We start from the raw sequence: 25102 nt of genomic DNA, 5'->3' as shown, positions 1-25102 counted from the left end.
GTTTGTGGCTTATGTGTTGATGATTTTCGCCCTCTCTCACTCTCTCTCTCTCTCTCATTGAAACAAGTTCCCTATCTAATAGCACTCGACCCGCGAAAACAGAAGGAATCTTGGCTACACATTTCCCACAAGACAGCTGCACAGATTACATTAATAATCATGCTTAACGAACGGCAAATATAAAAGAAAGCGTTTACTAATAAGAATAGTTGTTTGCCAACAGCTACGTTCGCGCGCAACGAAACGACCTCGCAGTTCTGCGGTGGAAAGATCTCTCTTCTCTCTCTCTCTCTTGCTCGACGGCAGGGCAATTTCGCCTGGCACGGTAATGGCCGGTACTTTGGAAAATCTGTAATAGTCTCGCGTTCTCTATACACCGCAGTGAGCGAGAGAGAGAGAGAGAGAGAGAGAGAGAGAGAGAGAGAGAGAGAGAGAGAGAGAACCGAAACGTCTTTTACGGTGCAGAGGCCGTATAACGAAGTAGGCGAACCGCAAGTTCGCGCGCTAAACCACAATATCATCGCGCGCTGCCGTAGCCTTTTATATTCTCTCTCTCGTGCTGTATTAGAGCAACTTACGACTGACTGCCTCGTGAAAACGTAAACGCGACGACTTTCTTCTCTTTTCTTTTTATCGGTTTCTTCTGCGAGTTGCCAGGTGAGGATCGATCGGGAACCTGCTTCTGGGCATGTGCTCGACACAAGTCACTTGTTTCTTTTAAATGACTTGTGACTTTTCGGATCATGGCATTTCGTGTTCCTCGAGCTCGTAAACGGTCCCAATTGAATGCTGGCGCTTAGCTTGATCGGCGAAAACTCTTGCTCGGGTTAAAAAGGCAAACGTCGGAAACTGGCTGCGTTTTCTTCCACAGCACGATTCGGCAAACAATAAGCCAATAAGTAAATGATCGAAGCATCTCCGAAAGAAGCAGAGCAGTCGTTGCGTCCAGTTAAACCACGTACGTCACTTCCCTCTCCCCCTTCACGGGCAGAGCGAAAGCCTAACAATTGTCCGGACTACGCTCTCTCTTTCGCGCGCGCGCCAGTCTCGATATATAAATAATAAGCGCTCTGAGCGCTCATATACGGGCGAATCGAACAAAAGAGAGAGAGAGAGAGAGAGAGAGAGAGAGAGAGAAATACGGAGCTTGAATAAAAGCGAGCGAGCGCGCCTCGTGCATACGCGAAGAATAAAGAAGAGGAGAGGTAAAGAAAGAAGAGAGTATATACTCTAGGGCAGTCACGAGTGATTTACAAAGCGGGCAGCATACGTAAGAGAAACGTGTGTGTGTACGTGTGTGTGTATATACATATCCCCGCATAATGATACACCTCACGTATATACAGCGCCTTTCTTCCGCGTATGCATAATAGGCGTCTCGATCATCGTCGTGCACCGCTCTAGAGGTGAACTTTCGATAGCAATGCGCGCGTCTGATTGACTCGGCCCACGCTCGTTCGCCCCAGATTATTGCGAGTCGATTGTGCGAGCTGCGATGAATTGCCGAGTCCCGCGCGTCGATTGCAGCAGCAATTGGTTTTTCCCACTCGTCGAATCGAAAGGAGGAAAAAAAAAACATGGGATTTTGCGACGAACGAGGCAGAGAGGCGTAAAGCATCTCAGCGCCTCGCAATCGAGGAAACCTCGCGCGTGAATAATTATGGCAAACACATCGTGCCTGCGAAGGCAATCGAAGTTGCGCGCGGCGTACAAGTAAAGCAAGCAAAGGAGAGAGACGTAGCGGAGTTGGAAGCTCGCCAGGGCTTTGCACGGTGCATTTACTAAAGCGGCGTCTCGTTTTCTTGTTCTGTTTCAGCGTGAAACTCGAGTGCGAGAAGGTGGCAGCGGAGAGGCAGGAGATCCACAGGCATTACGTTATGGTAAGTGAGCTCTGAGTAATTGGCGAGCTGGTGCTCTCTTGCGTGCGTGTGCGCACTCCGCGAATTCGCTGGCTTTATACCCGGGCCGCCTCTCCGTTCTTTATACGCGCGCGGCGTCTGCGCGGACTGTATGAGCTATTGTTTTCTGCATTCCTTCGCCAACCACTGCTTTCAGCTCTCGCCCGTTTTGGCCGCTCGTGCTGCTTGCGCGCGCGTGCACGCGCTGCTCGCGGATGTTTTATTAGGTGAAAATTAACGCTCTCTGCTTGGCTCTCTCGTTAGCCCAGGCATATTTATTTGTTTTCGCGAATAACGACGACATTGGCGTGCAAGTTAATGCCAACCGTGCATGCATTTCTAGATGGGATTTCGCTGTAAACTTTCGTTCTTATAGCAAAGCATTTTCTCTTCATGTGAATAATTATTCCTTTCATTGGCCATTTTACGGTATTACCTCATTGTCTTGTTCAGATTCCATTACGCGATTTATTGTCAAATGATAATAATCCTTTCAACTTGATAAAAGAGTTTCTTATTGATACCTCTAGCTACTCAAGATGAAAATATCGTTGTATTGTATTATTACGTTTGCTTTTCTTGCTATTCACAAAACCTTCGGTTGCAAGCTCTTCGATAAGTAAAATAACCACGAAAATTAAGAAACAAATGAGCAAAATACAAATCAGCTCATCTTCATTCAAACAATGAAAAAAGAAAGAGAAAGCTCTCAACCTTGGCACGATAAAAAAACAAAAAGCTCGTTGAACATCAAAGAGAAGAAGGCAAAAAAAAAGGAAATCCACTTCGCCAAAAAACAAAAAAAAACAAGCCTTCGCAGAGTACGTATGTAGTACCAGCAGCTCGGTAGAACTACTCGACCCATTTTCACATTGCCGAGAACTCCTTTTTCGCATCTCTCTTCAAACATAAATTGCATTCTTTCTCGTTGCATCCTCACGCTTGGGAATCACTACTACCGTGCAACGTAATTACACAATGAAGCAAAGTACCATGATCTCGATCACTTTGTTCTTCTCGCGACTAATTTCGCTGATGACCAGTTTCGATGATGATCAGCAGTGAGCAGAAGCTCACTCTCGTGTGTACACCCGACGAAATAATCAATCTCTCTCGCGCTCGCTCGCTCGTGTGAGTCGTGATCGTACAACTATATCGTACTCGCTCGAGGCGAGCACGTGGCTGCGGTTTTCTCTTTTCTCGAGATGCATACATAAGCTGCTGCTGCCGAGGTGAGAATGCAAAGGACAGAGTTGATAGATTGGGGACTCGACTGTGGACAAGTGCGCTCGCGAGACTTTTACGTTTGATTCGTATAAAGAAAAATCATCGAAGAGCGCTACGCGTTCGTGGATGTTGAGTCATTCCATTTAATCTATCGAGGGGATTAATGATCCGTGATAGTTGATATGAGCAATGTATCGTCTGTATTTGTAAATAAATTAGGTCATGTATTTTATTTTATATAAAGAAATTCACGAAACCTTTCATTTTTTACAAAAGTAATATTTAATTGTTAAGTAGATATCGCACTTTTCGAACCTTTTAAAGCTTATTTCTTACAAATAAGACAAGAATCCTCTCGTGTTGTCTTTTTTTAACTATTACGATATTTTATGTTGATTATATGAACGTGTTATTATTAAGAAGGGAATAAATATGTAGTAAAAAATGAATTTTTAATAAAGTTATGCAAATTTTACGAAAAGAAATTCTATATAAATATGAATTTCTTTTACTGAAGATTCGATAATAATCAACTGACAAGTATTTATAGTTCATTTATAATAGAAATTTTAAATGTAATACAACAATGTACAAAATATGAATACGACAGTTAATTGAAACATTACAAAATTTGTTGCATACTTTTTTAAATATAATTTATTGTAATGAAAGAACAATGTTAAGTTTTGACTGTACATTTTAACTATATTCAGCTTTTTTCAGAAGTTCAGTTTTTCGTTGTTCAGCATCCTTCTTCGTGCTTTTCTTTTATCTTTTGTTTTTTAAACAGTACTATTGAAGTAGTCTGATTACTTCGCGCATTGTTTGTCATGCAAAAAATATGCACAAATAAATCGTTTGTTCATACTAAAAGTTCATATTCAAAATAAGGTAAATTTATGTTTGAAAAACAATTAGCATATAGATTAAAGAAATAATCGGTAATTATCTAATAAGTACTTATATTTATAGATGCAAATTTTAGAACGTCACCACGGAATTCACTGACTTATTTTCGCATTCATAGCTATTTCAATGTCGCGGAATCACAACGCAGTCGTTTTACACTTATCAATCGAACTGACAATCGGAAAAGCCGTAACATGAGTACTGTGCGTTCAATAATTATTTAATAATTAATTAATATTCAATAATTAAATTCTAATTTCTTTAATTACACATAAGAGCTTTCAACGGTAAAATATTGTGTTCTACGTTAAGACATTCTTTTTTTTTATTTTTAGTCTGCAAAGTATTTTCTAATCTTGCTTAATTCATTACTCATTTGTGTGTATGTATATATATATATATAGGTAAAGTAATGTATTTTTTATATTTAAATACTTTTTAAAATATTTTATAAAAAAATCGCAATAATCGTAATTGGAATAAAAGCTTTGTAACAATATAAAAGTTATATTTTCCGTTTGAGCGTTTTTACAGTGAATTTGTAAGGTTAAGGTATACAGATTACACGATGATTGGAAGAAATAGAAGTGAAAGTTGCAGTTGTGTAGGCAGAAAAACAATTTTTAAAATATTTATGCGGTTATATGTTCAATTATGACAACTTATATTTCAAGTATTTTTCATAATATATCATTTTGGAAACCACAGTTTTATTTTGTTTTTTAAAGTAAATTACATAGAAACATCAGAATAATGATTTTTACAATACTCAAAAAGTACATCCAAGTAAAAATATGTTTAATTAAATATAACATATTAAGTAGCACATTCATACAACTGACTTCATTTTAAATATTTACATTAGGAAAATGTTGTACTAAAATTTCAATACGATTGATTGAAATTTTATACTTTGAAGTTTCGTAAAAACATTTGGATGTCACTCAAGCATTTTTTTTACAATTAAATATTCGAGTTACGCTAAAGTTAAAAGTTTCGTGGATTTCCCCATATATCAGCCAGCGTATGATGAAATACAGTTGAAACGAAAATAAAGTTTGAATTTCATGAAAGGTTAATAATAATTCATACTTAAGATTGAATTTCTCTGCGATAAAATTAATTTTTTCCAAGCATAGATTTGATTTATTAATACCTTGCTATACTTTTCTCGATAAATCTACAGAAAGACAAATGTGATTTTCAGCTGAAAAATAGCGATCACGAGCACTAATAAACGCGCGAAAACAGCTCTCAAGGAAATAAATGATTGAGATAGAAAATAGAGCCGAGCCGAGGAGCGGCGGCGAAGCTCAATAATGTAAGAGCATCGTTTTGGATAATATAGCGTCGCGTCGTCTTGTCGCTTGAAAATTGCCCGTGGAGTATGGCGGCGCGGCACAATTTAATTGACGCGAAGGCGACTAGTTTAAACGCGATTAATCACAAGAGGAAGTCGCCGAGTCGAAGATTTATCGGGAGAGAGAACCCCGGCAGTAGGGTATAGAGAGAAGCCGAGAGAGCTACCAGCAGATTAAACTTGATTGCTTCTCTCTACCTAATGAATTACCCAGCTGCCACTCGGAAATTAGTTGATTTTCTAGTCTCTCACTCTCGCGTTCCTCGTCGTCGTCGTCGTCGTCGTCGTCATCGTCGTCTGCGGCTGCTTATTTATTCCGCTGCTTTTCCGCCGTTAATTAATTTCTTCGCCGGCAGTGAAAGTGCTGTACAAGCATGTTCGTCTGCCCCCTCGAGCAATCTCAGACGCCAATGTAACTCACTTCACTCGAAGGCGCAACAATCAATTCGGGTTGTTACTCGGCTAATGGCTCGTAAAATTAAGAAGAGCTCCCCTTCTTTCGCAGAGACTCCGCGGCCAAGAGTCAGATGGATTTTCACCATCCGCTTATAACCGATTCGCATCCATTTGCTTCTTTTGCTTTATCGTTGCCGCGCGACGAGAACAATCGGGCTATTCTTTTTTAGCGGCGTGACTCAGAGCGCGATGAGTCGATCGATAATAAACTTACTTGGACTATGTAACTAATCTTCACTTTTTGCCTTTCTGTTTTCAGTACTACGAAATGTCGTATGGCCTCAACGTCGAAATGCACAAACAGGTAATTTGCATGAATGATCTATTGAAACTATTACAGTAGCAAACGGTCACTATTAAATCCTGGATTCCAGTCAGTCAGGTGACAATCAAGTGTTGATAATACATTTTCGCTGGGTTATTTAACTCTTGTTACGCGCGGTGCTATTTAGAAAATGCTACAACAGGACCACTCGATCGCGTCAGCGACCAAAACTGTCACTCCGTGTTCGTCAATGACGGATTCCAGGTAGATTTCGAGCTCCTCGGTAAATACCGTCGATGATTATGTTTACATCAAGGATTATACCGTGCCGGTCGTACTCGCGTTTCCCTCGGCCATGGCACACGTAAATGTACTGTATACGTTAACTTACTATCGCGCAGCCAAGCGTTTGGACATTTCATTCGAGTAAATATAAAAATCACCAAAGTACTTGCATCTGGATACTATGTTAAAAATACCAAAAGGCATCTCGCAACAAAAAACGCAATACTTGTTATCTCACCGACAACCTGCTGAAACGAGAAAAAAACACTTTCCATACCGAGCTAGAAAAATCGCCTGGGTGTGTATATGCGTGCGTCATCGCGTGCCCATTGTATTCGTAGTTTCCCCCTTTTCACGTCACATCCATGTATATATATGAGGGTTGAAACTGGCTCCCCTTTGGCAGAGAGAGAGAGAGAGAGAGAGAGAGAGAGAGAGAGAGAGAGAGAGAGAGAGAGAGACGCAGTGAAGCGAGCGACGGCTGCGACCCGATAAGAACGTACAGCCTCGTCAATTACCGTCGGCGTTTTCGCGACGTCGACGCGCGCGTGAGCATGATTTGATTTTCGTGCTGCTGCCTCCCCCGTATATGCGATCGCGCGTGTTTTTCAATCTGTGAATAATGCTCGCGAAAGGGACAGTGTACCGCTCGAATGAGGGCAGGGGACGGAAAGAGAGAGAAATTATGGGTTTATTGGGGGCTTTGCGATGTCAAGCGATGTCACGAGCGTATCATTCGATTATTAGCGAAACGTGATTTCGATCTTCGTGTCTGCTTTTTTTTTTCTCTTTCGCACATTTTTTGGCGAGCATGGGAAAGCACTATCTCTCTCTCTCTCTCTCTCTCTCTCTCTCTCTCTCTCTCTCTCTCTCTCTCTCTCTCTCTCTCTCTCTCTGCTGATTTGTGTAATGCGTCGTTTCGAAATAGACTTAAAATGTACTCTCAACTCGGCCGCGTGAAGAGCTTTTCATTAATCACGTCTGTGTGAAAAAAGAGGCGCGGTCATATACGTATAATTTATACGAGAAACACCGGAGAGAAGGAACAAAGCCACTTTGGACGACTGTCTTACTCTCGCGAGGAGATTATTCCGGTAAAGTACTTCGCTTCGGCTAAGTGGCTCCTCTTCGCCGGTCGCCAAATAATCTCTCGTCGTCGCCAAGCGCTCGCGATAACGCGCGGCAATTACTTTTACGACGAGAAGGATCTGCCTCGATTAATAGCAGCTCGCACCTGCCACTTAAGACCAGGTGCCCCCCCCCCCCTCCCCCCAGCTTAAAGTGTCACATGCGGGCTTCGTTATTATTATTATTATTATATACTACGGACACTCCGAGTCTCTTCTCTTCTTCTTCATTAACCAGAGATACATTTTCACTTGGCATGTTTCCTGTCTCTCCGATGATTTTTCGTTTTGGACCTCGATTATCGTTCTCACTGCCTCCGTCCGTTATGCTGCGTATTTCGAACGAAGAGGAAAAGACGAAACACGGCTTTCGACGGAACATCGAAAAATACCGCATCGCAAGGAAGCGTCCGCGAAAGATTATTTTTCCAATCATTCAACAAATCAGCCTCGGCCTATACGCATCGTAAAACGCCTTAAGCATTATCGTCAGCTTGCCACTTCCCACAGAGCGGGGGCCTCTCTTTCCCTCGTCTTATTTTCGATGTGAACAGCCACAGAAGCGCACGCTTCGTTTGCTTTTTTATCTGTGTGCACAAGAAAGAGAGAGAGAGAGAGGAGAGAGAGAGGAGAGAGAGAGAGAGAGAGAGAGAGAGAGAGAGAGAGAGAGAGAGAGAGAGAAGAGAGACAGGGGAATCTATTATTACTCTTCTTCCTCCGCTGCAGGAGGTCGTAAAAATTGCTCGAGATAGGCCAAAACACACCACGGATCTTTTCTTCTCCGTGCTGTCGTTCCCAAGAGAAGAAGAATTCGATTCGTATGTACTCATGCGCCTAAATCCAATTTTATCTTTATATTCTTTTTTTGTTTTTCGTTTGTATCTGAAAGACTTTTGAAATCGCACTCTTGAGACAACTATGTGGGGCATGCTGGTTAAAAAAAACATAGAATCGAAGAAAAGTAACTGAGTGAGATGATGTAATTTTTGGATTGACAAAAAATTCAGATTTTTTGGCACATGTCGAATAATTAGCATTTTTGCCGATATCTCGAAATCGGCACGAAGCATGATTGATAATATCACGAGTATTATGCAAGCCAAACTCACCTCGTTCATATCATTTTTCATCGCGAGGAAAGAAGTAAAAAAAACATCATATAACATTTGCTTAAATCTTGGGGAAAGATGAAAAATTATAACATCTTCGCACGAGAGAAAATAATTCAGTAGCTAAGAGACTTTTATAATATAGTGGTTTGCGCGATTCATCCCAATTCTCAAGACGCGTCGGCGCAGCCGCTGTCTAACCCAAAGTGTTTGCCGAAGGAATTCAAACGCTTAATTGAACCCCGAGCAAACAATTCGTAATTATTAAAGTCGCGTTCTTTGATAAACTGCGGTGTATAATTTTAGCGAGCAAGGAAAGTCACCGCCGGTCACCGCGATAATATCGCGTATTAACGCAAAATTTCCTCGAAGTACTGCCTGTTGTTCAATTAAACATTTCGAGAGATATATTTACTTATGGCATATAAAACGATTTATGTACGAAGTGAGTTCCTGAAATCTGATGAATTTTCGATGAAACGCTAAATTCTTAACGTTACTTTTTTTTTGTCCCTCGCAGCACTGAACAGTTTGATACTGAATCATTAATTAGACAATTTATGTTAACGATCACTGTTCAATTGAGCATATGACAAACGAAGAAAAAAATTGGCATTGCGTAAAAGTACGCAACAAGTCAAATACATCGACATAAAAAATTAAATACAGTTAACAAAACTCAAAGTATATTTTTTCACTTTGTAACGAATAAAGAAAAAAAATGGTAAAACGTTCTTCCAAGAACAGAGTAAACAAATGTTAAAACCATATACTGTCGAAAAAGAAAATTCATAAATACCCGCTTGTACCAAATTACAAAAACACACATCCTGCCAAACTTGATTAAAGCAGTTAACAACTCTTACCCTACTTGCATCATTCGCTACCAGCTTGCGTAAGAGAGAGAGAGAGAGGAGAGAGAGAGAGAGAGAGAGAGGAGAGAGAGAGGAGAGAGAGAGAGAGAGAAGCGTTAACAAATGAGTGGTTTGAATTCTGTGCGTCTTACAAAACGATGTATAGACACACACATGTTGGTTGAGTGAACTTCTTTGTCGAGAGGCTTTTCGCCAATAATCGCACTTAACGAGGCCACTCTAACGAGAGGAAATTGGCCGCAGGGCTTATCGCTCGCCACCTGCGGACGATGCCTCCTCCCCTTTCCCCTTTCTCTGCTACATTCGCTTGATTGTTCGACTCCCCCCCCCCCCTTCTGTATATGTATGTGTGTGTGTATCGGCCGCGGCGCGATCAAATTGTCGTGATTTGCCACTGTTATACTGTATTTATATTTTCACTTGCGGCCAGTACTGGCTTTTGTCAAATATTTTCTATACGTTGGACTAAAGATATTTTCAATCGAGCGTATAATTTGTGTATTGAACATATTCGAAAAAGAATTTAAGTACTGTAATTGACTGATTTGTTGGAAAAAAAAACCGATTCCAGTTTTAGAAGGCTGACGCTAAAGTACGATTACGGTATACAGTAGAAAAAACATGAAAAAATGTTGACTCAAGCCCAAGGTATTCGCAATTATTGTTCCTGTAGATGACTCTGTCTTCTTACAATAGTAACTTTTTTATCGAACTAGCATAAACTCGACGTATTCGAGTCACTCGAGTTATTCAACATTCGCGAAAATTTTTGATCCATATTATAATCACGGTTACTTTAGGATTTAATATTTGTGCAGTAAATGTTAACCTGAAATGATTAATTGATCGTCACCTGACTAAAGCAAATAAATCAATCCATTCAAGAGTTTATGAACGAAACGTCCAAACGAGAGCCAGAAAAAAGAAGGGCTAGAGAAAATGAAAAGTTGGCAGCCAAGAAAGAGGGAGGAGCAAGCGCATCGGCACTGGCTGTAAAATCGCGAAATACATAAAACGTAAAGGAGATTTCTACACTTGCGCCTCTCTTTGCGCGCATCCGAGGTGCTGATACTTGGCAGGGTTTTACGTTTAACGCTCGCGCGCGACGTTGGAAAATCCGACTGTCTTTTTCTTTCCGACCGAAAATAGAGAAAATCGCCTCGCGCCGGCGGCTCTCACCCTCGCCGGGGGAATACTCCAAAAGGCTCGCTCGCGTCTTCTCTTGTTTTCGCAGAACCGCTCGGGTTTATTTGCTCAGCGGCGCCTCGCGTCCCGTGAAAAGTTGACGAGCGAAAAGGGCGAGGTGCCACTTTCGGGGAGGCACTCTGTCCGCGTCAATTACGGGAAGACAGTCGTGGCGCGATGCTCATCAGCACGCGGCCCGCGCGAGCGATCCTCTCTTTACTTTCGAATCACGCACCGGCGCTGTCCGCCCGCATAGGATTCCGTCGATCATCGATCGCTCGCGCTCGCGTCTCTCGCATGTTTATGTCACACGGCGGAAGTCGCGCTCGGCTCCTTTCCGTTTGCTGCCGACGCGCCCTGACGATTAATTAAATACTCGCGAGCTCTTGTGCGCTCGTCGCGATACCGAACACGGCTTCTATTCGTTTTCCTTGCGCGCTCGAGTATTTCGATTGACGAATGTCGCGCTTCGATTTTAATTAGGGAAAAATTACTCCGCAAGCCGCTCGCGCTTATCAGTAGAAAACTACACTCGTGTTTGCGAAGCAAAAAGGAACGAGCAGTAATTTCTACAATTGCTCTGATCATCGCAACAGATAACAAGCTAAAATTGGCACGTCAAACGTATTATTTTCTGCGCGAGAAAAGCACGTGGGAGATAGGGGGGAGAGAATTTCTTCTTTGCCGATTCTATTTCAACGACGATGATGATGCCTTTGAGAAAAATGACTTGGTATTTCTCACGGTAGTCTATTTGACTAATTACTTGAAAGCTTCTCGGAAACTAATTTTTCATCTTTTTTTCCTGTGCTTTCAGACGGAAATAGTCAAGAGGTTGAACGCCATCATTATGCAAATACTGCCCTTCCTATCTTCGGACCACCAGCAGCAAGTCGCCACTGCCGTTGATCGGGCGAAGCAGGTCACAATGACAGAGCTCAACTCTATTGTTGGGGTAAGCCTTCTCTCCAAACTTTGTAGACCATCCATCAGCGCACGGATCGAATAGTCAGCTGTTAAAACAAGTCGCATTATACACTCGCTGCTCTCGCAAAGAGAAGAGGCCGATGAATACGAAAATTGGACGTTTTACACAGAAGAGGCGTGCGAGCGTTTCATGAAAAATTCATGGATTCAAGTGCAGGACCCGTCATTAGCGAACGAGCACCAGAGCAAAAAAAAAATAAGCGGGAAGAAATTAGGAAAGAGAACGGCCTGCACAGGCGATTAGCTAACGCCGCTGCTGGTTATACTGGTGCTGTTAATTCGTGTAATATTTGGCCTCCTCGTGCCTATAGCATTCTGTCTGTAGGTGGTAACGTTGCGCCAATACCCGAACCTCTATCGCAAGCTCGACCGCGCGATCAAATATGCATGAGCGATTAATTTACGCGATAACTGCTGCTGATACTCATCGAATATGATCATTAATAATTAATCAACAATCCAATCTCGCATGTTACAAAAAGGCATAGCTAATGCATTCATGACGCAGCCCTTATTTCGTAGTCGGGGTATGAAATTGGCATTCGATCGCGTCTCTCACTCTCGCATAATTGAGTTCCACGCGCTGCAGCCGCAGCAGCAGCAGCAGCAGCAGGCTCGTCGACACGACAGGAATGATTCCCTCGCTCTCGCGGCTTTATTAGACGGTATAATGCGCTCGAGCCGAGTGGCGTAACTATAGAGATACCTCGACGATGCTTTTTTTCTCTTCTGCTTTCGCTCTTTGTTGTCCCGCTACACACGGATCGGGGACACGGGCTTTACTTGTGCTTTTAATGAAGTGTCGGGAGCGAGTACGCGCGCGCGAGACCATTTCCTTTTTTCGCGGATGATTGAGTTTCGACGAGCGCGGTATAATTGTGGAGTTCGCGTTTTGCGTGAAATGCGCTTGTTAATGAGGGAGGTTCGACCTGGTATTTTTTTCTCCCTCTAACGGTTTTGTAATAACGAGTTTATCGACGGATTTTTTTATTAACTGTACTCGATCAAGCTGCTTTTATTATTACGCAAGATACGTTCTATCGATAAAAGTTCTCCAGGCTCGAATACAATAATCGTAATCATTACCATCGACGAGTTAACGGAAACAAACACGGTAGCGCGCATCCGTTGAACGCAGATCGAATTTACTCCAAAAATGTAAGAGCAAAAATCACGATGACGTGAAATGTTACTAAAACTCGCAATGATAATGAAGACGGGTATTTTTTTTGCATATACAGTCAGGCGCGATCGAGAAAAAATACTATTTGACGCAGAAACGGGAGAACGCATCGTGCTTTGCTTGTATGTGTGATTTATTTATTTGTATACATGGTGAGAGAGAAGAGTTTGCATATGCAAGCTTAGCGTACCATTAAATCTGCCCGCGTGCGCCATCGAATTGATCAATAGCGGTAACATCGATGAAAAGATCTTTGATTCGATTAATGCCATTTTCGCAAACGAAAGGCAATTGATGAAGTTATTGTATTATAACTGTCGGGTCCACGCATTCGATGTGATTTATCCGAATACAAGGTCGCGAAAAATATCCGACATTAAAAAGCAGCCACTTAGTCAAGCCCCCTCGCCAACTTTCGTCGGAACGTGCAAACGCAGCGCGCGCGCGCTCGTTGATCAAACAGACGTCGAAATAACACGCATACGCCCAAGAGCTCGCCGAGGTGGCAAACGAAAGAGAGAGAGAGAGAGAGAGAGAGAGAGAAAAGAAAAGCTGCCGTGCACATGCGCGCTCGCGAGCGAAGAGAAATCGCAGGTAATTTCCATCGGCGTATGTACGCACAGACTCGGTGTGAGTTTAGCGCGGCGTGCTCATCAGCCTGAGTACACAAGCGCGCGCGCGCGCGCGCGCGCAGCGCCGAGCCAAGCCCCAGCACATCGTGTTGTAGCGAGCCCGAGCAGCGTAAGACGGAAGCGCTGTCGGCGTTCCGCGAACACGCAGCTCGGTATTATGGGGCTGGGATTACGCGCTGCTGCGACACGTGTCGGCCCCCGCATTACGCGGCGCTGCGCCGCGCGTCGCTGGGTTATAGGCCAAAGTGTCGTTGACGGAAAGTGATCGCGATGACGACGTCGGCGACGAACGTTTTCGGCGGATTTTCAACGTTCCGTAGATTTCCCTTGAATGTTCGTGATAAACGCGCCACTTGTTCGAGTTAGAGGCGCGATTTAGCTGACGGTATGCAGAGGGCGCGATCGTTTTGCGTAGCCGCGCGTAGAAAAGTGCCGCGTTGTCGATTGATAAGCGTTCGCGGCAGGCCTCTGCCAGTTCAAATTAAAACGAGCAATGCGATAAACTATCCCATCATTGCGTTGCACGTATTGAAACTGGAAATCATTATTCGCACCGATCGGCCGAGCGTAGTTGTTCAACGCAAAAATCCGTCGTCTCGATCATTCGTAAGCGAGATAACTCGGTGAACCAGCAGAAATTAACGGGCATTCGGCAAATTGGCAATGCGAAGAACGAGCACACAAAAGGAGAGTAGCCTCGCGACAACAAGGCGTCGAAACAACAAGAAAGAACTCATAGGTGGGAAATAATGGAGACACAAGGCGCAAGCTTGCATGAATATGCATTACTGCGAGTAAACAGGGCTCTTGAATCAATATTTCGTTTAATAACACCGCTGCCTGCCTGCCTGCCTGCTTGGCGTGTGTATAGTTTCCTCGTGCTTTGCAAACCTTGCGTTAGCCGCGCGTATCGCGTCCCTTGTGTTCACGCGTGTCTGTCTTGACGCCAGTGTCTACACTCTCGGGGCCATCCAACTTTCCCCTCTCGCTCTCGTCTCACCTGCTCTCTCGCTCCCGCTCGTCTGCTTCAAATGTACTATATTGACTTGAAAACTGAACTCCACGGCGACCCGACGCGCTGGTTATATTGAAGTTGTGGCGGCGCGCGGTCGTGAAAGTTGGTTAAACACATAAATAAACTTTTCCGCTCGCACGGAAGTTTATTATAAACGAGCGGCTTCGTTCCCGTGCGCGTATACCAATGGCGTCCCAGTGTCAGACTATTGTTTTGGAAACGGCGGACGTCTTGCGCGGGCGTCTATTTCAACCGAAAACGTTGAGCGATCGCATTTACAAGCGTCGGCAGGTCGAGTCTGGTTTTTTCCCGCGAGCGAGCGAGCCGATTCGTTCGGCTGGAAAGAGCCTCGTTTTTCCAAATGACCCGGTAGCGCTGCTGCCGCGAGAGACGACAACGAGGGCGAGTCTGACTTGGCTTATTTTAGTCGATGAGAAGCAGATGCCGCCGCCGCGGGATCGGGAATGGAATTTCAGAGCTTGTTTTCGTTCGCTCGAAAATTCATAAAACGCCCATCTGGCAGCGGCAGCGTTGCCGGCAAAAAAGAGAATCCCCCGAAGGGGTACGCGACACGTGTTGTTGTGTTAAACCCTGTGCGCGTGCTGTGCATTCTCTCTTTCTCTCACTCGAGGACCACTTACTACTATTCTGTCTGTTTTTCTTTTTTTTTCTTTTTTTTCTTTTTTTTCGTTCCGGGAATAGACGAGCGGTTCATTAACTGTTGTCGCGATGAAGTTGTGCTACTTGAGTGTAGTTTCACGACTGTGAATTTAATTCGCACTCGTGATTTGTTTACGGTATTTCCGATGGTAATCCGGCCAGATCATTAAAAGTCTGCTGGCAAACAAAAGCAAAACTGCTGTTCAAACACTCGATACTCGATCAACGCGAGGAAAAAAGAATCGCCGAGCGGAGCGCAGCAGTGACCGATAATCCGTACGGGGGGAGAGCTCGCTAGCCTCGCAAAAGAGAGAACATTTTTTTTTTGCCACTCGCTGCGCCTAATAATTCCCATGACTAGTGTAGTAGCTTCAACCCCACCCGCCGTGAAAAGAGGGTTTCACGCCTGAGCGCTTGCTCGTTGTGTATTTTTTTTTTTTTTTTTTTTTTTTTTTTTTTTTTTTTTTTTTTTTTTTTTTTTCGTCGACACGAGATAATTTACGAGAGGCAGGGTCGATCGAGAGATTTATGAAATGTAAACTCCGTAGAATTCGGGAAGAGATGCGGTAGCTCTTAATTTACACGAGAGAGAGAGAGAGAGAGAGAGAGAGAGAGAGAGAGAGAAGCAGGAGAAACTTGCCGCTTAAAGTGATTGCGCTCTAGCAAGTTTCTCTCTTCTCTTTATTACGTATTCCGGGCTCGCGCGCCACGAGGACCGATTTGTAAACTCAAGCGAGCGAGAGAGGAAATGGAACGCTGCTTTGGAAAATCGGAGGGTGAGAGAGAAGCTGCGAGTGAGCGAGCGAGGACGTGTTGGGATTATTTCGTGACGAATCGCTGAGACATCGATTTCACCGTGTATCCCTTTGGTAGTAGACGCCGTAGCTTTCCGCGGTAATTATGAGATTAACTTTGATATATAGAGGATTAGTCGGGGGTAGAGCAACTGAAAAAATAGTAATGAGGAGTAATTTGAACAAGAAAATCTGATTTTTCTCAGGCTGTTCGTTACGCTTCATTTTTTGTACTCGTTCTTAGATGGAGTCCGCGACAAACGTTCGCGTTTTGCCAAGCCGAACATAGTCAATCAATCATATCAAGTACACAATTTTGCTAAACAAATGTCTGACCATATATTTTGATTACTTTTCTAGCAACAGCGACCCGACATGTCGAGGATATTGCAGCAAATGCAGATGCAACAGTTACCCCCCGGCGCCACACTCGGTCCTCACCCAGGATTGCCAGGATTGCCAGGACTGGGACCTGCTGGTGGTTTACCAGTGCCCACCTCTACCTCGGCGGCTCTTCTCAGCTTGGGTTTGAACCCTGGAGCTCCACCTACACCTGGAAGTGCTAGCTCGCATCCTCTTTCGATGCTCAGCAAGCCTGATATACATCGCAACAGTCAGCCTGACGATGCCAAGAGTAATGGAGGTAAGCATTGTTCACTGGCGTTGTCGACGCGCTTTTCCGGGCTGCTTTTCCAACTTAGGTCAGCTTATCGAAGGTCGACCACCTCGTCGAAAATAATAAAAGCCATTGGCCACGGGGCTTTTCATATACTGCGACACCCCCTCCCTCGATAAGTATGAATAACGCCGCGAACAAGCCGTATCGCATTGATCGGGCACATAAAATAAAGTCCCCCGTGTATACGCGCGCGACGCGCCTCTTTTTTTTTTTTTTTCTTCTTTTTTTGTTTTTCACCGAAGTTCGGAAAAACTCGGGGATCCATTTTACACGAGGCACTAAAAATGCAAATGCTCGCGTGTGCGGCTGCGGCCGTCGTTGTGCACATAAAGAACAAGGCCAATAATGGTCCATTTGCAATTTGGCGTGACGCGGTGTGGCGATGCCGGTGTGCGCCGCCAACCCTGCAAAATAATTAGGACTGGCATGCGCGAGAGCGAATCGTGTTTTTTTTTTTTTTTTTTTTTTTTTTTTTTTTTCATCGCTCGTCGGTATTTTCGATAATTAATCGTTCGATCTTTTTTCCGTTCGCAAACTCGCGCGCGCATGCACAGAGCGAGTCAAAGTTGAAAATTGAAAAACGCGATTACCCGGGTAGAACGTAATATTTTTAATCCAAACGAAAAAGAAAAAACAAACACAAATAAACGAAAAAAAAGCAGCGAATTAATTTGAAGCTTTCGCCTGTTCTCAACACGGAAGAACTTTTTTGGGTTTGAAAAAGTTACATCTTGCCCTATGTACATATTCGCTAATTTTCTCTCGGTTGCGTTTCCTGGAAATGAGAGAAAAAAAATTGTTCCGAAATTCTCGGGGCGGAAAAAAAATCGACGAGCGAAAAACGTTTGATCCGCGGAAAGATGTGAGCTCGTCAAACGAAGAGAGAGAGAGAGTGAGAGAACTGCGCGTGCGAGAACTTTGAAAAGCAGCAGTAGCAGCGGAGCTGCGCGCGTGAATATGCATGAGAGGATCATTTATAGCGCACACGACATTATTAACATTCTATCGGCGTGGCAGAGTGCTTTTTTTTCTTTTTATTTTTACAGAGGAGGGTAGCGTAGCTAAATCAACGTGTGCGCGCGCGTGCGCACCTGTGCGCGTGGCTTTTTTCGCGAGTGCGAACGCGAAAAGCGTCGACTCTTCTCTCGCCGTGTTTTTATTTACGCGAAAGCTCGGACGCAGCGACAGAGAAAGAGAATGGATACCAGAGGTTTTTTATCAACGTTTTTTTTTCTCTATTTTTCTGTTCCAGGACTCAGTTCGGCGGAGGAGAGACACGTGAGTAGATAAATAAATATAATTTTCACGCAATTTTTTTGCGATTTTTCGCGCGGCGTGACCGGTTTCATTTATTTATTTATTTTTTGTGGTTACGTTACGTTCAATAATTGCCATTACGCGTCAGTAAGAATCGTTGGGAAATATTTTCAAAGTGGAAATTGTCCTTTATTCCTATATCGAATACTACACTCGTTGAGCGAACTTGTGAAAGCTCGAAAGTGAGAATTAGTTTGAATTCGATTGTTAGAGCGAGTTGTACCAAGTTGACATACACGAGGAAAGTTAGAATCCGAGACTCGGCGGATGAATTCGTAAATGTGAAAGGTCGAAGCAAGGAGCGGCAGACTCGGTAGATGACGAGCATAAAGATCGAAAAATGCGATCGGGAGTCGCGGGCAAGCATCGAAAGCAACCGCAGAGATAAATTTTGCGAGCCGTGCACGCTCGTTCGTGGCTTATTGTTCGTCGCTCCATTAGCCTCTGTCTCTGTTGCGAGAAAGGGGGGTTGCATTCTTCCGCCGCGAGGGGATAATTAGCGCGGCAGAGGCCCTCCGCCGCTGCCCGCGAGCTTCCATTTCCGCGAAAAAGAGGCTCCGCGCTCGGAGCCTGTAATCATCGCCGGACCGCAACGCCCATCGACGCCCCCTCGCTCGCGCGCCTACTCATTCTATTTTCATTCTTTTGTATCTCCTCTCTCGCCCTCTGTAATCACTCTCTCCCCGTCTCCTCCTTTAGATATCTCCTCTCCTTTTCTATTCTCGCTGCCTCCCGATGCCGCCGGTCTCTTCCTTCTCCCGGTCCGTGTTGTGCGCGCGGCGCGCTCATTCAATTACACGTCTTTGCTCGCGAGGCCAGATTCCAAGGATCAACTGCCATGTTTATTAGCCTACCTCTGTAATTTTCATTAATTTATTCAGAGAAGCGCGTGCTCCGGCTTCCTCCCCTCGTCCCTTCTGCCCGTAGCTTTCGAAATAATTCAATCGCGCCGAGCCGCTTCGTTTTGCGCGCGATGTACTTTTTCGTGCCTCTTCGGAACGAATTTTAATAATTCACGCGGCGAACAAGTCTAATGAGTCACGCCTGACTTGCGCACCGACAAATCATATCCACGAGACTGCGTAGTCCCGAAAGACGAGAAAGGGGAAGAAAAAGAAGAGGAAGAAATTCGTTAAATAAACCATATACGCGCTGCTCTCGCGCGTCGCACCTCCAAGGCAATCCTTTTATTTCGCCTCTCATTCACGCCCACGAATCCCCTCGAATTCCATTATGCCCCATTACCGCACGGCTCCTCTCGGTTCTCTCTTTTTTTCGCTGCAACAGTAGAGACGAAGGCTTTGTTTATTCGCCGACCGCCTGAGAACCCTTTTCTTTGGGACTTTCTTGCTATGCGCGAGTTTTTATGACGCTGTTTTCGACGAATTCCCCCCAACTTGTCGGATTTTTGACACCTTGCGCGCCAACGATTGCCAAATTGCTCGGCTCTTTCTTTCTCTCATTTTGCTTCTCGCTTAGTCGTGAGAAACGAGTTTCTTCGATTTACATCTTTCGAGAGACAGGTTCTGCGAAATGAAAACTACGATTGTACTTTCCGTTGAATGACAAAAATAGAAGCGTATATCGGGCGTAATTCACTTAGCGAAAGACGTACTACAACTTCACGCTCGATTTCCCAGCGTCGTCGTCGCTTATCTTTCGACTTTCACAAGAAGCACCGAGTAAAAAAGGAACGTCGGAAACTGCGGAGGCACGAAACCCGAAATGTATCTCGGCTTCTCTCTAACACGAAGAAATACGCTCTTGAATTCCCTTCCCTCGTGTTTCTCACGAGCAAGACTCTTGGCATTTGTTTTCTCTCTCTTTTTTTTTTTTTTTTTTTCTCTGCTCCCACAAATGAACACTTCAAAGTCGCATCGTTACAAATTACAAGCACATTATTACAACGGTAGCTAGTTTCATTTACTTGGCATCGTGATATATGTACGATAATACATATATCACGGTGGAACGAGATTCAATTAGTCTCGTTTCACCGGCGATTTGTTGGTCCCGATATATACATAATGTGCGCACACAAGCACGCCCCCATCGTGGAATCGTGGAGTGACGCGATTAATCAGATGATGAGAGAACTGAGAGAAATCGCCGCTCGATACGATGCCCACTTCGATGTACATTCGACGCTTCCGTTCGTCACGCATCATTGAACTTTGCTTCGATGGTCGATAGATTGATTAGCTCGACGCCGTCATCTGTGGGTTTCCCGTGCTTCCTAATCGTTCTACTTTTTAGAGAAGGACGATTAATCGACACTGCTTTGTCGGTAAACGTGTGGCAGTCCGTTGAACGGCAATCGAAAGCGACGCTATCGCAGCTGCGCGAACGCGTTGATTTGGAACGAAGGCGCGAATCGTTGATGCCGCGTAAGATATAAGGGAAGACGTACGTATGTATCTGTAAAAACGTATCTGATTGCAGAGGAGCTCGATATCGCCAGGTGAAAAGTACATCAGACCGCGCTCACCGCAGGAGTCGCATCACGGACACCCCGCGCAGAATCATCATGATCACCCGATTCACATCAAGAAGCTCAAGAAGGAGCACGACAAGGATCTCGGTCATGTAAGTTCTTACGTGCATATCGTATGCGTCGTGAGCTTGGCGAGCGAACGCACTGATTGTGCGACTTTGAAATTATAACGAACTAATTCCGCGGCAAGTTTCTCGCGCAGTCCCGAAAACCGTTTCTCCATCGAGTAAAGCGAGTCGAGCCGTCGTTGAAACTTTATCGCTCGCATCCGCGTAATAACGCTCGCGCGCTGCGCGCAAGTGAATTAAAACCCCGGTCACTGTCTAATTCTAATCAGCGAGATTGGCGCAAAAGCAATTTGGGTAATGAAACCGCGACGCGACACTCGACTTCGGGGCTTAGAGATAAACCAAACTTTTTTTTTTTACGAGGAACATCGAGATGGCACGCGCTCGAGAAGAAGGAAAAAAAAATGAAAACGAAGTGAATGTGAAAAGAGCTAAATCTATAGACAGTCGTTTCTCCGTTTCTCCGTTTCTCCGTTTCTCCCTTTCTCCCTTTCAATCTTCTTACGTTGAATGAGAAGAGAGGCAAACGAAGAGACTTGAAAGTCTTTTTAGCAGGAGAGATGTTTTTTTACGTTCAAAGAGAATTTCAATTTCGCTGGTTCAATAGGAGCCTTTGAGTTATGACCCGATCTTTCTCTTATTTCAATACCCATCGGCTCGAGAGTTTTCGAGTGAAAGACACACACTCATCTCGACGCGTAGATAATGATTTGACGAATCGTCGAGAACGCTCCAGACTAATATCAAACATTTGGCATTTGGTGGCGAACCAACAGAGCGACGGTGAGAAAAGCGACCAAGACCTGGTGGTAGACGACGCGAGCGACTGCCCGAACAGTCCAGCGGTGAACGGCACCACGTCGCCGCGCGAGAACGGCATCGACAAGCTCGGCGTGTCGAACCTGGGCAGCGGGGGCAGCAGCAACAGCGCGAGCAACGGCGCCAACGGCACGTCCAAGAAGGAACTGCCGCCGCACTCGCCTCGCAGCGGCACGAGCAGCAACGCCAGCACGCCCTCGGCGAAGAAGATGGAGGAGCGCGAGAAGGCAACCACGCCGATCTCCAAGCCCCTGACACCGACGTCGGCCCCACCCCTGAAGCCCTCGGTGTCGAGCAAAGCTCTGCAAGGATTGCCGCCGCCGGCTGCTGCTTATCCTGCCCATTATCCACCTGGTCCAACTCATCATCTGCCACCAGGAGCGCAACACCCAGCTCACGTCGAGCTGATGGCTTACAATGGGTACGCCGCGCCTAGGGTGCCGGCGAGTCTGCCCCAACAATTATACGACCCGCATGGGGCCATGAGGGTGCCGTCTGTTCCCGTAGGCACGGTACCCGGTGGGAAGCCGTAAGTATTCGTCCGTTCGAATTCCGATATGTCGCGATCGATCTACTCCGCGAGCGCGCCTCTCTTAACCTGCCCATTCCGTTCTCATTGCAGAGCGTACAGCTTCCACGTGTCCAACGACAACGTCATGGTTCCGGTGCCCTTCCCGCCCGACGCTTTGAGCGGCGTCGGCATTCCGCGGCACGCGCGCCAAATCAACACTCTGACTCACGGCGAGGTCGTCTGCGCGGTCACCATCTCCAATCCAACCAAGTACGTGTACACCGGTGGCAAGGGCTGCGTCAAAGTCTGGGACATAAGCCAGGGCGGAAGTAGCAACTCGAAGCCGGTGTCGCAGCTCGACTGCCTGCAACGCGACAACTACATCAGATCGGTGAAGCTGTTGCCCGACGGGCGGACTCTGATCGTGGGGGGCGAAGCCAGCCAGCTGAGCATTTGGGATCTGGCAAGTCCAACGCCGAGGATCAAGGCGGAGCTGACCTCGTCGGCGCCTGCCTGCTACGCGTTGGCCATCTCGCCGGACTCCAAGGTCTGCTTCAGTTGCTGCAGCGACGGCAACATCGCCGTCTGGGACTTGCAGAACCAGACGCTCGTGCGCCAATTCCAAGGCCACACGGACGGGGCCTCGTGCATCGACATCTCGGCCGACGGCTCGAAATTGTGGACCGGTGGCCTAGACAACACCGTCAGATCGTGGGATCTGCGAGAAGGACGTCAGCTGCAGCAGCACGACTTCTCCTCGCAGATCTTCTCGCTCGGTTACTGCCCCACCGGCGAATGGTTGGCCGTCGGCATGGAGAACTCGAACGTCGAGGTGCTGCACGCAACCAAGCCCGACAAGTATCAGCTCCATCTGCACGAGTCCTGCGTGCTATCCTTGCGATTCGCGTCCTGCGGCAAGTGGTTCGTCTCTACCGGCAAGGACAACTTGCTCAACGCCTGGCGCACTCCTTACGGCGCTTCGATATTCCAGGTGAGCAGCGCGATTCGCAATTTACGACCCTCTACATCTACGCAGCGTGCCTCTTTTATTTCCCTCGCGGTTGGGCGCCTTTTTTCTACCGCTTTGTATTCTACGTTCAACGCTCGTCGCGAGTTTTTTTCTCCCTTGGCGCGGACGCTTGGCTTCTGTTTGCGTTCGATCGACTGTTCCTTTTTCCGTCCTGAAAAATAACACGAGTACATCGTTACCAACCAAGGGGAAAAACCAAGTAACAGATATTGAAAAATAATTTGTATTGCGCTCTCCCTCCCTCTCGACGGAATCGATTTAAAACACTCGCCAAGCCCCTCGAGTGCTGCCGCCGCTGTCGCGTCCGAGCTATTACCCATCGTTCGTCGTTCAAGACACCAGTCGTAGCAGTAGCAGCAGCAGCAGCACTCGAGAATGGAGAACCGCTCTATCGAGTAAGTCTTTAAATTTCCATTACGTCGCTCTGTTTGCAGTCGAAGGAGTCGTCGTCCGTACTGAGCTGCGACATCTCGGCGGACGACAAGTACATCGTCACTGGCTCCGGCGACAAGAAAGCTACCGTCTACGAGGTCATCTACTGAAGTGGCGTGCCCCAGAACCACCACCACCACCACCACCACCACCACCACCTCCACCACCGAGGATGATAATCTCTCTCAATTCTCTCTTTAACCCAATTGTACATATGACGCCTTCCCCTCCTTTTACCTCTACATTGTACTGCACCACAAGCTGTCTCATTTTTATCTCACGCTTTCATCTTTACTTAGTGAACAAAAAAGACGTGGTGGACGAGTGCGACGACGAGCGTTCCTGCTTATTTCTTTTTTTCCTTTTCTTTTCTTCCTTTTAATTTATCGTTGCATTGAAATTGTGACACACGGGCATGGGTGCACGCGCGTCGCGCTCGTTCGGTGCACTCTGTACTTCTTTCTTATCTCGAGGGGAAGCGAAAAGAAAACGACAAAAAAAAAATAGCAGAAATATGAAAGAAGTCGTCGTTTTGCAGAGTAAACTCGCGAGTTCATTCAACGTTTGTATGTACATTTTGTATATAGCTTTTAACGTCTTAGGTACATACTGTCATATTTTTCTACGTGACCCATCACTTTTTTTGTCTTTGTGTGCGCGACGACGACGGCGAAGATCTCCAGTGACGAAGTAAAAGCGGATTTTCAGATGTAAACAAAAAACAATTAGAAGTTACACGTTAGAAAAAAGAATTATTATGGAAAAAAAGCTCTGTAAATATATCATTATGTCGAATCGTATATGTAACGATACACTTCACATTTGCGATATAAAGTTTCGCTAGTGAAACGCATACACACATACGACACTCACACGTACACGAAAACTGAGTCTATTACAAGTAAAGAAATAAATATGACAAAAAAAAAAAGTAAACGTGCAAACCAGTTTATTAATTGATCCCAATGATACATGCGTTCCCCTCTTGGAGCACACGAGCAAACAAGAAAAAAGAAGAAACTTGAGACTGCTCGAGGTCAGTTCCATTACCTACCCGTCGCGCCTCTGAAATCTTATGCACTCGCCCGAGGCGAAGTAAGAGTATATAATACAAGTGTGCCGTGCGCGCCCGCGCGATACAACCTGATTAAATTGTTAATAAACCGCGAGAGAGACATTTTCCACGCGCGCGCGGACGCGAGAGAGAGAGAGAGAGAGAGCGCGAGGTCGATGAAGTGTGCACGCGAGGAAGGAACGAAAAAGAAAACGTAGCCAGTCAAACGAGCCGTTGAATGTTTCATGAAAGTATACACGCTGCCGGAGCTGCGCACTCCATGCGACGCCGTCACACCGGCCTCTACAGCTCTTTCGCTCTCGTCTATTAACAGTGATAGCGCCGGCTCTCTCCACAAATATATTGCTCCGATCCATTTGGTTTTTTGCGCCTGGATAACTTTGGCTAATTTTCTTCTTCGTTTTATTCCAACTAATGGCTTAACTCGCTAACTCCGTGCAGCTTGTACTTCTATTTGCAATCTTAGCTAATGCGTTGCATTCGTAAGATGAAAGATAGTCGAATGCATTGACTTGCTCGTGTAAAAGCAATTTTATTTTCTTCAAGTTCGTCTTAAAATACCGCGGATCAAAAAATTTCTCTTTCGTGAAAAGTTTAGTAAGTCGTATCAAAATATAGTTATTTTGAATCTTACAGGTAGTTTTTTTACTCAATGCATTAAGTTCTTAACTCTAGGTTACACAGAAACATTCAAATACCTCCTTGTTATA

The 25102-nt window shown here is 45.4% G+C and overlaps 1 protein-coding gene across 1 annotated transcript in view; it reads left to right on the top strand.

Moving 5' to 3' along the window:
* LOC131673854 (protein groucho-like) overlaps positions 1-24251 on the top strand; it is a 42982-nt gene extending 18731 nt beyond the window's left edge. Inside the window, exons 3-11 of the mRNA XM_058952193.1 lie at positions 1817-1880; positions 6110-6154; positions 11514-11651; positions 16328-16610; positions 17899-17924; positions 20406-20549; positions 21302-21873; positions 21967-22846; positions 23320-24251. Coding sequence (XP_058808176.1) covers positions 1817-1880; positions 6110-6154; positions 11514-11651; positions 16328-16610; positions 17899-17924; positions 20406-20549; positions 21302-21873; positions 21967-22846; positions 23320-23427 — 2260 coding nt within the window. The 3' untranslated portion in view covers positions 23428-24251. The remainder of the gene's footprint in view (positions 1-1816; positions 1881-6109; positions 6155-11513; positions 11652-16327; positions 16611-17898; positions 17925-20405; positions 20550-21301; positions 21874-21966; positions 22847-23319) is intronic.
* The last annotated feature ends 851 nt before the right edge of the window (positions 24252-25102 follow it).

This window comes from Phymastichus coffea, unplaced genomic scaffold, assembly GCF_024137745.1.
Source record: "Phymastichus coffea isolate CEN01 unplaced genomic scaffold, Cenicafe_Pcof_1.1 PCOF00201, whole genome shotgun sequence".
NCBI lineage: Eukaryota > Metazoa > Arthropoda > Insecta > Hymenoptera > Eulophidae > Phymastichus > Phymastichus coffea.
Note: the sequence above shows the minus strand (reverse complement) of the source record. Positions and strands in the feature narration are given on the sequence as shown.